This window comes from Grus americana, chromosome 9, assembly GCF_028858705.1.
Source record: "Grus americana isolate bGruAme1 chromosome 9, bGruAme1.mat, whole genome shotgun sequence".
Lineage (NCBI taxonomy): Eukaryota > Metazoa > Chordata > Aves > Gruiformes > Gruidae > Grus > Grus americana.
In genome coordinates this window covers 5885858-5900492 of record NC_072860.1, presented here as the reverse complement: position 1 = coordinate 5900492, position 14635 = coordinate 5885858, and the positions used below count along the sequence as shown (strand labels likewise).

Genomic DNA, 14635 nt, shown 5'->3' with positions numbered 1-14635 from the left:
TATCCCCCAGTAAGGTGGGGGTTGTTCCTTCAGGTTCATGTGTTTGCCACTACGTTGGACTCGGGCTTTTTATTTCATGCTCTTGTTTGGTTTGGCTCTGTTTATGAAACTAGGTTTGTAACCAAGCAGGAAGGAACAGATATGTGAAAAGCCTGCGAGGAGGAGAGGAGCTGGTGAGGAAGTCTGGAACTGGGATAGCAAATTAATCTGAGTTATCCAGGGACTTGAGCTAATGGCAATACTAGTTAGAAGTGCGATGTGGTAGGCACAGGACCTGTCACTGACACAAGTGTTGTACTTAGCAGAACAAGTCAGCCAGTGGAGGAATGGCATGGAGATCGTACTGTACCCATGTTAACCTAAAGCTGCCTTTGGATCTAGAGATACAATAATTTTAGATTTTAAACAGCATGTGCAAATCTACACCTGACAGGTGTGCATGTATGTGAGCACAAGCATGTATGATCAGGGCAGGGGAGGCAACAGAATTTAGTCTGAAGCTTTTTACCATAAACTCTAAGTCTTTGTTTTTCAGAAGCCCAAGTCTGTAGTGACTGAAGTCCTGAGGAAGGTTTGCAGGTGCGGTGTAGACAGGGAGACTGAAAGATACTACCACATATAAGGGAACAATTTTTTTTTTTCTTCAAAGTAAAGAGGACTCACATCCAAAGAGATATACATCACCATTTATAGGAATAATTCCATTTCTTTTTACCTGTAAATGCTAACACAAAACGTTATGGAAGGAAATTAAAAAAGTGAGGGGCAGTCTCCTGGGAATGGACTTAGTTCTGGTTTTTACGAAATATTTTCAGATCTGAATATTTAAAGTAAATCGCTTAGATAAGTAGTTCAGGACCCTGTACTTTCCATGAAAGCCTTTCCGCACATCATCCCAAGTAATTAATATGCAGCACATGGATCAAGGCTTTCATGTCGCTAGTTTTCTACTTTTTTGTAATGTGTCTTCCACAGACTCCTTTAAAACAAAATAATAACACACCCCATCAAGACAGCAGTTCAGGTTTGCCCAGCAAAGGGTGACCTGAACAATGTCTCGTAGCACTTGCTGAAAACTGATGTGAATGATGTTATTCTTCACCAAAAAATACACAAAGTATGCCACATGGTAAGGTGTGAAACAGACCAAAAATGCCACAAGGTTTGTCACCACTATCTTTTCTGCTCTGGTGGTGTGTGTTCTGGCGTTGTCTGATGTTCTGTGCTTTCTCAAACACCTGATGGTCTGAACAGTGCAGAAGGTCATGGCTGCCATGCTGCCGAAGAAGGTGGTCTCCAAGGCGCTGAACAGGCCTGCGTTTTCCCACGTGCTCTTGGAGAAGCTATGGAAGCAGGACGAGATGTTGTGGCCCTCTCCATGTAGTTGGAAAGTAGAGACTGTCCCAACTGAGGTGCCCAGGCAGATGACAGCACAGACCATAGCAGCTTTCTTGGTGGATCGCAGGGTGGGAGCTGTGAAAGGGTGCCGGATAGTGATGTACCGGTCTACACAGATGCAGAGGGAGATGAGGATGCTGCCGTACATGTTTACAAAGTAAAGACTCTCCAAGGCAGAGCAAAACACAGACCCCAGGTTCCAATTGTCCTGAAGGTGGTAGGAAATTATTTTAAAAGGAAAAGTAAACAGCAGCAAAGTATCCAGGAAAATAAGGGCTATCATGTAGACTGTAGATTCTGTCAGCTTTTTAACCTTAAAAAACAGGAACGACAGAGCCATCATATTGAACAGCAATCCCAGGGTAAACGTGGGGGCATACATGATGAACTGGAACAGTTCCACGGTAACACTGATATTGGCACGGGTGTCATTCATATCTCTAGGTATGCTGGAAGAGAAGAAAATCACCTTCACCACAAGGAAGGATGCAGATGACATTTAAGACCCAGTATGACGGCCAGCAAGGTCTCTGTGTGTCCACAGACCTAGAGATGCTTTTTCCTCTTGCTGCTGTGCACTGAATTGCAGCCCCAGTAACACAGAGCTGTCAGTGCCAAGGGATCTTGGGGCAAGGCTGTGCCTCAAGGAGGAGCAGGGCTTTCTGGGGTCCAAGCCTTACTTGCACTGTTAGCTGTTACCCCAAACAGTGCTGCCCTATGATTTAGGCTAGGCAGAGTGGAGATATGACTGCACCGTCCCCTTGGAGTGATGCAATCTCTTTGCAGAGCCAGGGTAGCAGCCCCTGATTTTAAGGTTACTCGGATTGTGGGGATGGAAGCAATTAGCTGGATCAGATTTCCTGAATCAAGCTGTCAGGGAGCCAAGAGCACAAGGGTCCCGCATATTTATTAATGTGAAGATCCCAAATAGTTGTTGCCATCCTGCACCCTCTCCCACCATCGCTGGGCAAAGAGGGGCTGTGACTGCCTCTGGCCCTTCTGACAAGCTTACTAAAAGAAGGCAGGCAGGAAGTTTCAAACAGGGCTGTTTCTAGCAGAGGTTAAGTCTTTAGAAGAAGAATCAGATTTAAGAACCCAACCTTTTGCCTAAACCAGCCAGACTTACCACAGCGGATAAATTTGTGTCTGCAGAGACGGGAGTTGCAGAAAACATGCAGCTGGTTTCTCCTCCACAAAGAGGGGACTAAAAATGTCGAAGAAGCTCTGAGCATGGGTCCCGAAGTAATTCTCTTCTTTAGAGGAAGGGTGCTTGTTTGATCCTGCCCTCAGACTCTCCTGATAAGGACTGGGAAGGCTCTCATTGGTTTCTGTAATGCTGGTCTCAGCTGGAATGGCTTGCAAATGCACAGGAGTACCCGGTCCTTTCTCCCAGCCAGTTCTGTCACAGCAAATGTAACCTGTAAATAAAGCCTTTCAAAGATCTCTATGTCAGCACCCAGAGATTACTTTTGTCTGCTGTTCTGTAATTGTTACTACTTCGACCTCGTGCCTTTCCTACACGAGTTACTGATCTTGATGCTGTTTTATTTCAGATTTGTTAGCTGGTTGTGAACTGTGCAGTAAAAGTTCCTGTTCTGCAGATCAAGTCACTCCCCCAGTGTTTCAGAGGTAAGCTCTCCCGCGCTGTGGTTTGAAAGAGATTAGGATCAGCAGAAAGGAAATTTATTTCTTAAAAACTAGCAATTATTGTTAGGAAGCAAGAGCAAGTTAGCTGTTTGCTCCTTAAGGACACACTGATGCCAGGTAAAGGATCCTGTAAGCTACTAGTTTATGTACAGAAATGAGAAAACCAGCTGCAGAAACGCAGCCTGGTGAGGAGAATGAGGTGCTGGCAGGGCTCTGGGTGCAGTGGGGTCTCTGGCTGGGTGAGGTGCGGGGATCCATCCGCAGCTTCTGGCCTGCTGTAGCAGGTACAGGTTTTATTCGGGTCCCTGCAGTAGGCAGTGCTGCCGGCTGTGCAAAGCACTTAACAGCCTCCTTCCTTGCAGAGCACTGCTGCCTGTAAGGCGTGGGGAGACATGGGGGACATGGCTCAGTGGGGCAGCAACCCTCTCCACAGTGCCTGCTCTGCTGCTGGCTGCGAGGGACTCAGGGAAAATAATGAAATTCCCTCACCAAATAAAAAAGGACCGGAAAGGCTGAGTTTGTGAAGTGCTGGAGGGGAGAAGCACTCCTTGTTATGCTGTCGGTTGTTTACTGCTTGGGAGTTAAACCCTCCCGCAGCCATGGGGCTGGGGAGTTTGTTGGGAGCTGGGTTGGGTCCTTGAACCTCCTCTGTCATGGACTGATGACCTGGGCAGAGATACTGCCTGGTACGAGAGGGTGACCTAGGCTCGGCAACCCAATATGCTGCTTTCCTGCTAAGTCCCCTTCATTGAGCGAGGCACAGTGAGTCTAATGCTGGGAAGAAACTCATTACTGAGAGCCCAAGGATTGAAAAGTTAATTAAGGAATTCCTAAAAAGTAATAAATATCGACAAAGTCCTTTACTCCATTGTCTCTGTAGGAGATTTCATTAGTCCTTTTTTCTTTTTCTTTTTTCCTTTTCTTCAGTGCCTTTTTTTTTTTTTGTATGATAGTGTGTCTAGGAAATTCTGGGTCTACAGACATAAAATTTCAGCTTCTTACCAAGACATTTACTTGATAAAAATCTAGTTATGATAAAAAGGCATTTTAGATTAGTCCATTGTATAGATTTCTAAACAAAACAGAAAATATTTAAAGCATAAATGCAAAGGATAGCAGTGTTCGTTCTCAAAAAAATAATACGTAGATATGCTATAAGCAAAACAGATTATATAAAATATACTTATTTTTCAGATCTTGTAGCAAGAAGAAAGCTTTTAAGGCAAGGTTTCACTACAATGAAACATTCTCTCTTGTCATCTTACCTTTGGGCTGTCTTTAGCTCTGGTTGTTGAGTTTTTCTCCTTCTCAGCTTGTAGAATTCTTGAGTCGTGTTTTAAGGCGGTGGAGTGAGCTGCATGCAAAGTAACTGTTGGTCATGATGTCAGAAAACGTGAAGTGCTTTTCATTCTATCATGTATTTCCATTACAACACCAGTCTCCTTGCGCTGTGTCTGCATACACGCACTATGTACATAGTATGTCACACAGACCTCATTTAAGGATGTAAATAGATGGTTTTGTGGGACTTGTGTCTCTGAGTCATCCATTCAAAATAGTTTCCAGTAATGAAGAAAGAAATTTTGGCCCTATAGACCTTTATCTGATACTTTTCTACAAGATGTGATTTTATTGATTGTATGTAACATCTGGGGGTAGAGTGTTAGCTGTCAAAATGTGCTTTAAGCTAAATCCTGAGCTATCACAGTCATTGTTTCCCTTTTCATGATACCAAAAAGGAAAAAGAGATCATAGATTTTTAGTGGTGAACTGATATGTTCTCTTCAAGTTGATATTAAAAAAAAAGACAAGAGTTACTCTTAAATCATTTTATACCCCCAAGGAGCAGGGAATGTACCTGTGGAGAGTGTCAGGTGCTGATTTTGTTCAGAGGGGAACATGTATGTGGGCAAATCTTTGCAATCTTATCAAAGGAGGCAAGAGAGGCCAGGGGGGTAGTTTTCCTTGGTCCTCTGCATACCTCTTAAATATCAAAACTGAGGATTGTATTGGCTGAATTAAAACTGTGCATCTGTGAAAGAGATGGGCGATAGGAGGTGGGAGAAAAAATAGTACTTGGGGTTTCCCCATGGTATTTTAGTTGAAATGACTCTACTTAAAATAAAATAAAAAGAAACCCCCCAAAACCACCAAGGGGAAAAAACATGTAGAATGTCTGAGTGAACAATACCTCATCGCATTCCTCAGCTAGGTTTCACTTCTGTGTATCCAGTGGTGGTCTTATGACCCTGACTGCATTTTGGATGTTAAAAAAAATAAAATCCAAATACCCCCAGACAACACAGGCCAGCAGCACTACCATGAAGAGTCACTCGGTGCCCAAGCCAGCCTGGGTGGTGGGAACTGAGACTGCTGTGAGCATGGGATATAAGCCCAGCTGCCAGAGTGCTCTTGTGCTCCTGCCCTGGTCCTGGGTTTGCCCATACCAGAGCTGATACAGTCACCAATGCTCAGAGTGGATGCTCTCTCTTCCCCATTCAAGGTTTTCCTCACCCACTTGGACCTTTGCCTCCGTGGGTGTGCTTGCTGCAGAAAGCCCTATGTGGCTACATATCAGGAGAAAGATGGTTTGGAAATGGGAGGATGAGGAAGTGGCAATGCCAGGGCTGGCACGTCACCATCTAGCCACTACCTGTGGTTGGTCTGTTTTTTTCCTGGCAAACATCCTCGTGAGTTTTTTAGGGAGGGATCTGAGCAGAAATGGCCAGGAAGGCATGCAAAGGGTACAAATGGACTTGGGACAAAGTGTGAAGGCTCCTCTCCCTTCAAAATTGAAAGGGTGAAAAAGGATGATGCTGAAAGCTGATGATGAGGTGAAAATGAGACTGAGCAAGCAGTGTAATGGAAAGGTTGGGTAGTCCACGAAGGACTCTCAAACTGTTGATTAATAGCTTAACTTGTGACACAGGGATGAGGAAGCTGTGGGCAGCCAAGGTACCTCTCTTTTCTCGCCATAGGTCCTACCCTGAGCTAATGGGACCTGGCTCTTCACTAAGTCCTCAAGACCAAATGTACTGTCCTTTTGCAGGGACACACACTGCAAATTCTGCTCTGTCCTTAGCGCCTCTGTGCATGTCACTGATGCCACCAGTGTGCGAAGCACCTGCTGCTTTGTGCAATTTCAGATGCTGAATGCATCATCTTGTTCCTTTTTCCTGACAATGGAGCTTTTTCATGTGCGTTTTTTTGCTAGTATTGAGGACTTTGCCATATTGCCGCTGCCACACTGACCTCCCCTTCAGGCCATGCATGCATCCCTGGGTAGCAACCAGTGAAGCTTTGCTGATTCCCTGTGCTTGCCCTTGGGGCCAACCTTCTCCTTGCAGTGTTAGGCTGTGCCAGCCACCCCAAGGCACTGCCGGTCCGTTGCACCGGACCGTACCACAGACAGCAGTGGTCCTGGTTCTTCAGCTGTCGGTCATGGTTCTTCAGCTGTCAGTCCTGGCTCTCGGGAAGAGTGTCGGTGTGGGGCTGGTGCTGCTGACATTCTTCCAGTTTAGGAGCTATATCAGTATCCATTGCACCACACAGGGTTGTGCAGTGGAGACATGGTGGTTTATTCTTGATCTAAATCAGAGACTAAACAGTGAGAAAAATATTTGCTCTACTTGAGAAGAGAGATCATCCACTGCTCTGATCCCCTTGCTTTCTTCCTTGATTTCCCACAGATGCCCTTCAAGTCTTCTTCACTTTTCAGTTTCATTCACCTCCCCCCTGCCTTCCCATGTCCCTAGGCGCCTGGATTTTCTCTTTTTGAAGGGCTGCTCTAGCTCTGTGCTGGGGAGGAAGCTTCAGAAGCCAGCTGAAGGAAACAGCAGGAGTTTGGGCAACAGAGGCCACAAACAAAGCAATGTGTGGAGCCTTAGGATGGTCCTGGTGAAGCTTTTACTGCTAGAGCATGCTTGGTTGGGGTGCCATGGGGGGCTGAGAGCATGTCTGAGCTCCTTGGTGCTGCTATGAGGCCTTGATGGGTGGCACCCAGGAACACCAACATGGACCAGGAAGCTATTGGAGCTTGCTCCTGCCCACCATAGGCCACGTACTCACCTTGGGGCATTGGAGCATCCCACCAGGGCTGCCTGCAGCCTCTGGGCGAGCCAGAACTGGGATGAAATGTCCCATCACCGAAATCGGTGGCTCTGCAGAGCCGTTTGTTATGGAGTTGCTCCATCTCGTGGCTGCAGGGGAAATGAGAAACACAGCTTCAGCCCTGCGATGCCTATCTGGGGCTGGTCACCCGGAGGAACCGCTTATCCTGTAGCTCAGACAGCTTATCCCACAACTTGCTTCCACCAGCAGAGCACTGGACTGCTTGTCTTCACCACCCTCTGTGTTTGCTCCACTGTCCACACCGTGGACAGCCCAGGAGCGATGAGAAAACAGAGAACCAAAAGCTCTGATGGTGATGGGCGGAGGGGGACAAAGCACAGAAAGAGCTGAAATGGAGCTTTTTGGGTAAGTGACCATAAGTACTGTCTGTGGGTTGCTGGTGAGGCCGAAGAGCTAGGGTGAGAAAGCTGCTGTGCCAGTAGAGAGGTCTGACCCCAGGCAATGGCCTTCTCACCGACTTTTAGTGTCCTCTGGAAGGATCCAACGGCTTGAGGGAGGCACCAGCAAACCTTGGCTGTGCACCAGGGCCAAGAGAGTCCCAGCCGAGAATGATCCTTTCAACACTGGAGGAGCTAAATCTGCTGCTTGAGAGAGGAGGTGAGCTGATTTCTCTCTTTGAGCCCTGATATGTTTAGTTTTGAAGTGATCTAGTATTTGTCGAGAGACATGTCTCAGTTTCCACAGAGAAACCAGCTGGGGATGCTCCTGTGGGACTCCTGAGGCCAGGTCAGCAGGGTGGGTATTTTCTGTGTCAGTGCTCTGAGGCTGGGGAGATGTGAATAAACTCAAAGGAAAATAAACTCTTTTTCCCAAATCTGCTACATTTTGATCTAAGGCGCAGGCAATTCAGGCATTCCTTCCCCTACATCTTTGTTTTGCTAACTCGCGAGCTGCAGCACCAGTGGCAACAACTTGGTGATCTGCCTCTTGCGTGGAAGCCTTTGCACTTTTAGTTATTCTCCGGCTCCGCAGAGCAGGATTCAAGCAGCATTCATGCACCCTGGCTGAGGGCCCTACGTACCACAACACAGTGTGTGCCTCTTTCCAGCCTAATGACTGAGTCATTTTGATACTTCTAAGGTATTTTTTATATTATTTTTCCTACTCAAACCATTAGCTACACTGGTCTTCAACTCATAATTACCTTTGAAAGAGTTGAGACAGCATTTTCGCAAAACAACTATTTCCCAACAGATCATACAAACCTCCAAACCTTAAGACAGCCTCCCCCCTCCCAGCATGATGAGACAGGCACTTCAGCTGTAATTTTGCAAGGTGGGAAAAAAAATCACTTACTGAAGATGATCAAAGAGATTTCCTTTTATTTTTCACAGTGCCGAAGTGCACGTATGACTCTAGGAAAGTAACTGCGTAACTGGCCCTCCTTTCCAAAAGGCGCTTGTACACTTTTCAAGCCAACTGGGCTGCTCGTACGGCTGAGGAACGGTGTCCTTCTGGGGTGCACCCCGTGGTGACTGGGAGAGTCTCGATCAGACCCCGCACGGCTCCGTTGCTTCTTAACAGGAAAGGTCAGTTTTCCTTGCCTCCTTTCTGGGGCTCGTGTAATGGCACAGCGAGTTTCTGAGAAATTGTTAAGTGTAGTTACGGCAGCCCTCATGGCAGGGAGGGAACTTCGTTTGATGTCATAATGAGAAAATAATGAACTGAAGAGCAACATAAGAGTCATTTTAGGCAAGAGAAAAAGTGCGTCTAATATGACATCCTGTCTTTGACTGAAGCCAGCAGTGGATGTTTAGGGGAAAAGCATAAGAAACTGCGTTCCTGTTGCTGATAACGCTTCTGGCAATAAGCAGTTCAGAAAATAAGGAAAACTTGATCATAAAGGCTCCCTTAGTTAGGTTCCAGACTTTTCTATTTTGCAGACAATTCTAGCATCTTTATGCTGAAAATACCAAAATGTTTAATCCATGTATCATTAGTATTCTAGGGAACCAGCTGGATATTGATGAACTGTATTACCTAACAATTGCTGCTTCAGGAACGTTGCTTAAAAAAAACCACAAACAAATTGTATGATACTACAACTTAAATTTTCCAGTGTCTAGTAGGGGTAGTTTGTTTGTTAGAGTTGCTTAACAGAAAAAGTAGGTAGATTGCCAGCTGAATCATGGTTTCTGGTCTTCCTAAGGTAGCAGAAATTGAAAGAAAGCAAACCTCCAAGTTTAGATAATGAGCATTAAGAGATTAATTAGTCAGAAATGCAGTGACAGCAGTCAGAATTTGGCAATGCTACTTTTCCCTGAATTTATATTGATAACATGTTCCTTGAAGTAAATATTTTTGCAAAATGATGTATTTCCAAAAGACTTATTGGGGGCGGGGGGACGTGAAGGAGGAAACTTTAAAAATTATTTAATTAAAATTCATTTTGCTTTCTCTGTGCTCTGCTCTTTTACTTCATTATGTAAACTGTGTGTACCATTATTATGCCAAACATCAACTCATGGTCTATTATAATGTTAACAGGCCAGCATATGTTTATTATATCGTAACGTACTAGTAAGATTTAACTTTGCTATCACCAGAGGTGGAGTGCACAGAGGATTTGGCTGTTAATGAAAATCCCTCTCCTTGTTGTATGCATAGCTGGACATGTCAGTTTGGTGCTTCACTAACCTTAGAAGCTGTTTATCAACTCTTAGCTCTGCCGAGCATTGTGCTGATGAGGTGTCACATTCGCTGTGCCAAACCACACCATTTTTAGGTGGTGTCTGTCTACACAAGGACCTCACAATGCACCATGACGTTGCCTGCTTGACACTGTTGAGCTTGGGGCTTTCCGTCCTCTCCTAAATGCAACTGTTCTGGTGTCATCCTGGTGCTGTAGGTAGGGTCTGTTATCTTTTCCATTTTACATGTGGGGAATCAAAGCAGCGATAAACAAAAGGACTTTCCAAAGGTGATCCAAGATACCTGCAATGGAGTGCGGTTTCCCAAATCCGGATACCTCCTTCCCAATGCCAATACACTATTTTTAGCCTGTTCCTTCCTGGGGTCCATCTCCCTGTCTGCAGCCCAGGAGAAACAGCATTGCATCAATCACGTCTGGATGTTCACACCCTTACTAGATGTCCTACGTTCTTCAGAAATAATTTGTATGTCTGCCCTTTCCTGTTCAGAATTAACTATTCTTGGTTGGTAAGTGTTGAAACTGTGTTGAAACTATTTAGTAACATGCAAAAATAAGTGATCAAGAATATGACAACATCTATTTCATGTCATTATTTTCCATATATATATGTGATCACGTAATTAATTTGAATCTTTCAGTCTTTCTATTTAATTTCAATAACATTTTAGTGAGACTGTGTATATGTGATAAAAGCATAGCATCTCTGCAGTTATACTCTGTGCAGATTTCAACAAGGATTACGAGAAGAATATCTTCCTCTCCCTCCTTTTTTCTGTAGCCAAACTCAGGAAGTGGTGGCCTTCAAGCACATCTTGCACTGTTGTGTGTAGATGGTGTGGTGTTTGTGCAGAAGCGCTTACCATTTAGTCACCTAAATTATGGAAATTTGCTGAGTACTTATAATTCATTATTTCTTTTTCCATTATTGTTCCTTTTAAGACAATACAGCTTAGAGAAAGAATCTACTTCTAAATATTTCATTTCTTTGGCCAAGTGTTTCTTGTGCATTTAGCAGAAGGCTTTCTTCTTTTCAAGCCTTGCCTTGCCTTGCCAGCACAGTTTTTCTCACAACAGGGACAGGTGCTGAAACACTAGTTTGGTTATGATAAAGCCTGTTGCAGTGCTGCTGATGGTTTTTAGCATGGTGTTAAGCAGTAGTGTTAAGCATTTTCTTCTTATGTGAAATGTGTGTGCGGCGTCCCACGTGTCTCCAAATCTTAGAAAATAGTTTGCACATTCTTATTTCCTTTTCACATATTTGTAATTTGCTTACCTTTGATACAGTATTTTTAAAGTGGTTTGTGTTGGTTTTTTGTTTTTTTCCTGAGACACTGATATTTATAGCTTAGGTTGCTAACAGCGAGAAGTTTATGCAGAAGGAAGTCCATTCCCTCATTCCTTTCATGTTCAGATGAAAGAGAGAGGAAGACTTCTGACAGCTTTGCGTCCCTTCTCATTGTTACCATTTGGCATTAGGTACCTTTGCAAGAGCTAGCTTCTGAGCTGCTCTCTCTTCTCAGAAGAGCTACTGTGCAATAACTACATTTGGGTGCAGGAAGGGAACTCTGAATTCCTAGCTCTATTTTTAACACCAATCCCTTTAAAAGCCATTGACTAATAAAATAGACTATTTCAGTTGGAAGGGACCTACATTGATCATCTAGTCCCACTGCCTGACCAATTCAGGGCTGACCAAGTTAAAGCATGGTGTTAAGGGCATTGTCCAAATGCTTCTTAAACACTGACAGGCTTGGGGTGTCGACCACCTCTCTAGGAAGCCTGTTCCAGTGCTTGACCACCCTCTCAGTAAAGAAATGTTTTCTAATACCTAGTGTCTAAACCTTCCCTGGCACAGCTTTGAACCATTCCCACATGTCCCATCACTGGATCCCAGGAAGAAGAGCTCAGCACCTCCTTCTCCACATCCCCTCCTCAGGGAGCTGCAGAGACCAATGAGGTCACCCCTCAGCCTCCTTTTCTCCAAAGTAGACAAACCCAAAGTCCTTAGCAGCTCCTCACAGGACATTCCTCCCGGCCTTCTCACTAGCTTTGTTGCCCTCCTCTGGATGCATTCAAGGACCTTCACATCCTTCTTAACTTGCGGTGCCTAGAAGTGCACACAGTACTCCAAGTGGGGCTGCACCATGCTGAATACACCAGGATAATCACCTCTCTTGACCAGCTGGTTAGGCTGTTCGATGCACCCCAGAATGCAGTTTGCCCTCTTGGGTGCTGATGACCTCATAGACATCTTCCCATTACCTGACATCAAGGTGGATGGAAGGAGAGCTCCTCATGGGATGGAGCAGAGAGGGGCTTTTCTGCAGGACAGTCGGGACAGGAGCCAGGGACTCTGGTGCACATGTTGGCTGGGACTCTACAAGTCAGTTTGAGCAGTGGTCGCTGGCTTGTTCCTGTCCTGCAGGCTGGCACCAGTGCTTGTTGTAAACCAAAACAGCAGACCAAGATGCCTGGAGAAGCTGGTCAACCAGCAGCCCTATGATTCAACAGTGTGAATAATCCCCTCAGTGTTGGTTTACCTATCAAATGCGGAACGTGCGAGGTTTAGTGTTTGTGGAGCAAAACTTACAGAATAGTTTTGTTCTCACGTTGTCCTTAGAAAAGCATTCATTGAACCACATTCAGGACGTGACTGACAGACTTGAAAGTATGTTCAGAAAAGCACTTCGCAAGTGGCACATTTAATCTTCTGAGCCCCTCATGCTGCAGAGTCTGGGGAGAGAATGGCTCAAGCATTGTCTTAAGAAATAACCTATAAAATAACCTGATTTAAGGGAAGCAGTTCTTCCTAATACCCATTGTTTTGCATCTTTGTATTGCTCCGTTGAATCCCACTAAGTTCTTGGCACTGAGACAGGAAGAAATGCAATTTAATAGAATGTGGGTTGGTTCTTTTGGTGTGTGGGTTTTGTGTTTTGTTTTGGTTTTGTGTGCGCGTGTGCGCGTTTTTACATTGTGGAAGTGGTGGGTTTTGGTCACGTTTGCAAGTAAAGGCTTTTTGTGTTATTAATTATGCTGATATCTCCATTATGCTTTCTTGCACCCCTAATTGTTCAGTAAGGCCAAATTTAGGGTAATTTTTTAATCTTTTTTGTCTCAAAGACAGAATCCTTAGAGCTACAGGTGGCCAATGCAGACAGAAGTGATGGAGCCTTTGCTTGCTGTCTGCACATGCTCGTGGAGAGACACAGGGCTCAAGGGGAGGGAGAGGAAAGATGGAGGAAAGAGGTTTGATGGCATTTTTACTTTTTACAGGGATTCAGCTGAAATTGTGAGGGGTTTTTTGACCCTTCTGTGCTTTCTTTACATTTTTCCATCTGTCCTCACTGCAGGTGTGTGCAGGGTGTTCCTGTCCTGCAGAACTAGGGCAGGGAGAGGTTCATGCCACCTGTACCCTAAGATAGCCTTTGCATCTATATGTAACTATATGCTATAGTACGTATGCATAGGTAGATATGTAGTCCCTGTAGCAAGGGGCCCACATGGCACCACAACCTGGGTTTCAACCAACCAAAGGGAGAGCCCTGGCTCCTGCCCTCTCCTTCATGCTACAGCCCCACTTCCTCCTCTTTCCACTGGCCACCTCTGGCTTTCTTCAGAGGGTTGGTATGGGGGGGCTGAGGCTGCACCGCTCTATGCTTTTTCTTTTTTTCTTTTTCTTTTTTCGTCTCTGTGCCTTCAGCGAAAAGTTTAAAGGGCTTTTAGCGGATAGCACTTGCTGTGAGTTTAAAAATGTCTGTCTTCCTGCCTGAAAATGGAGCTTATTTAACTGCTAATTTTGTACTGTGATATGCGTACACTTCAGACTTCTCACACTTATTAATTCTTAGTGAAATTAAATTCATATGAATAAATACAACACTGATGAAGTTGTTACACGCATTTATCAGGCCACATCCTTTTCCTGTTGTTTTCCTGGTAAGCAGTTCTAAAGTCAAGTATTTAAACATTTTAGCATAAAATTTCTCTGGTCTTGAGCATTTCTTTCTAAATAACCACAACCACTGAAGCAAAACTAACTAGGGCTATAGCATTGATGCTGATTAACCAGTCAGGCTTGTGATACGAATTAAGGTGGAGGGGGAGAAAGTGTTAGAGTATCTTTTTAACTACCAGATTTATTTTTCTTTAAATATTCCTACCATAGTTCAGGTTTTGCAGCATTGAGGCTTGGTTCATGCTTTGCAGTGTTGACATTTGGTTCTGGGTAAATTGTTCCAGGACCCAGAATATTCTGTCTTCCATTCCATCTGTATCTCAAACTTGTGAAAAGTTAGATGAAATTCGAGATCAAGATGAGTCCAGGTTTCTAAAACTGCAGTTTAATAGCATATACATAGCCTGCCACATTTCAGCCCAGTCTCTTCCTGGAACTACAACTAGTGGTTTAAAATCTGTTCCTCTTGAGTAGGACAAAAAAAGTAATGATCCTAAAGTAACTATTTGTTGTACCTTCTTTCTTCTTCTTTTAACCTGACTTCCTTTATCAAACTAAGAAATATTGACCATTTCTGTGTAGGGGGAACTCTTGCTTCTGATTCTGGATCGAGGAGATGGTACGTGTTTGGAGGACGACCTACGCATGCTAATTTAATTGTAATTCCCCCACAAACAAATGGACACACTATTTAATTGTAGCTTCCCACTGTTCTGCTCAAGAGCACCTTCCACACCAATGTCCAAATGACCACTGGTTAAGGGAGCTGCTACTCAGCAGGACAGATTTACAGCCTGGTCCTAACAACACATAAGCAACAGGCTAGGAAAAAAAAAAAGAGGTATGTG

The 14635-nt window shown here is 44.5% G+C and overlaps 1 protein-coding gene and 1 long non-coding RNA gene across 2 annotated transcripts in view; one reads left to right on the top strand and one right to left on the bottom strand.

The window, feature by feature from the left end:
- Positions 1-704: 704 nt before the first annotated feature.
- Positions 705-14635, bottom strand: part of LOC129210063 (G-protein coupled receptor 55-like) — a 34318-nt gene continuing 20387 nt past the window's right edge. The window contains exons 2-4 of the mRNA XM_054835521.1: positions 4311-4399; positions 2525-2829; positions 705-1847 (exon numbers count right to left, since the gene is read on the bottom strand). Of these exons, the coding sequence (XP_054691496.1) occupies positions 932-1834 (903 nt within the window). The 5' untranslated portion in view covers positions 1835-1847; positions 2525-2829; positions 4311-4399 and the 3' untranslated portion in view covers positions 705-931. The remainder of the gene's footprint in view (positions 1848-2524; positions 2830-4310; positions 4400-14635) is intronic.
- Positions 7009-8699, top strand: LOC129210065 (uncharacterized). The gene is made up of 3 exons (XR_008578295.1): positions 7009-7521; positions 7641-7773; positions 8511-8699. It is a non-coding gene; the product is annotated as an uncharacterized LOC129210065 (long non-coding RNA).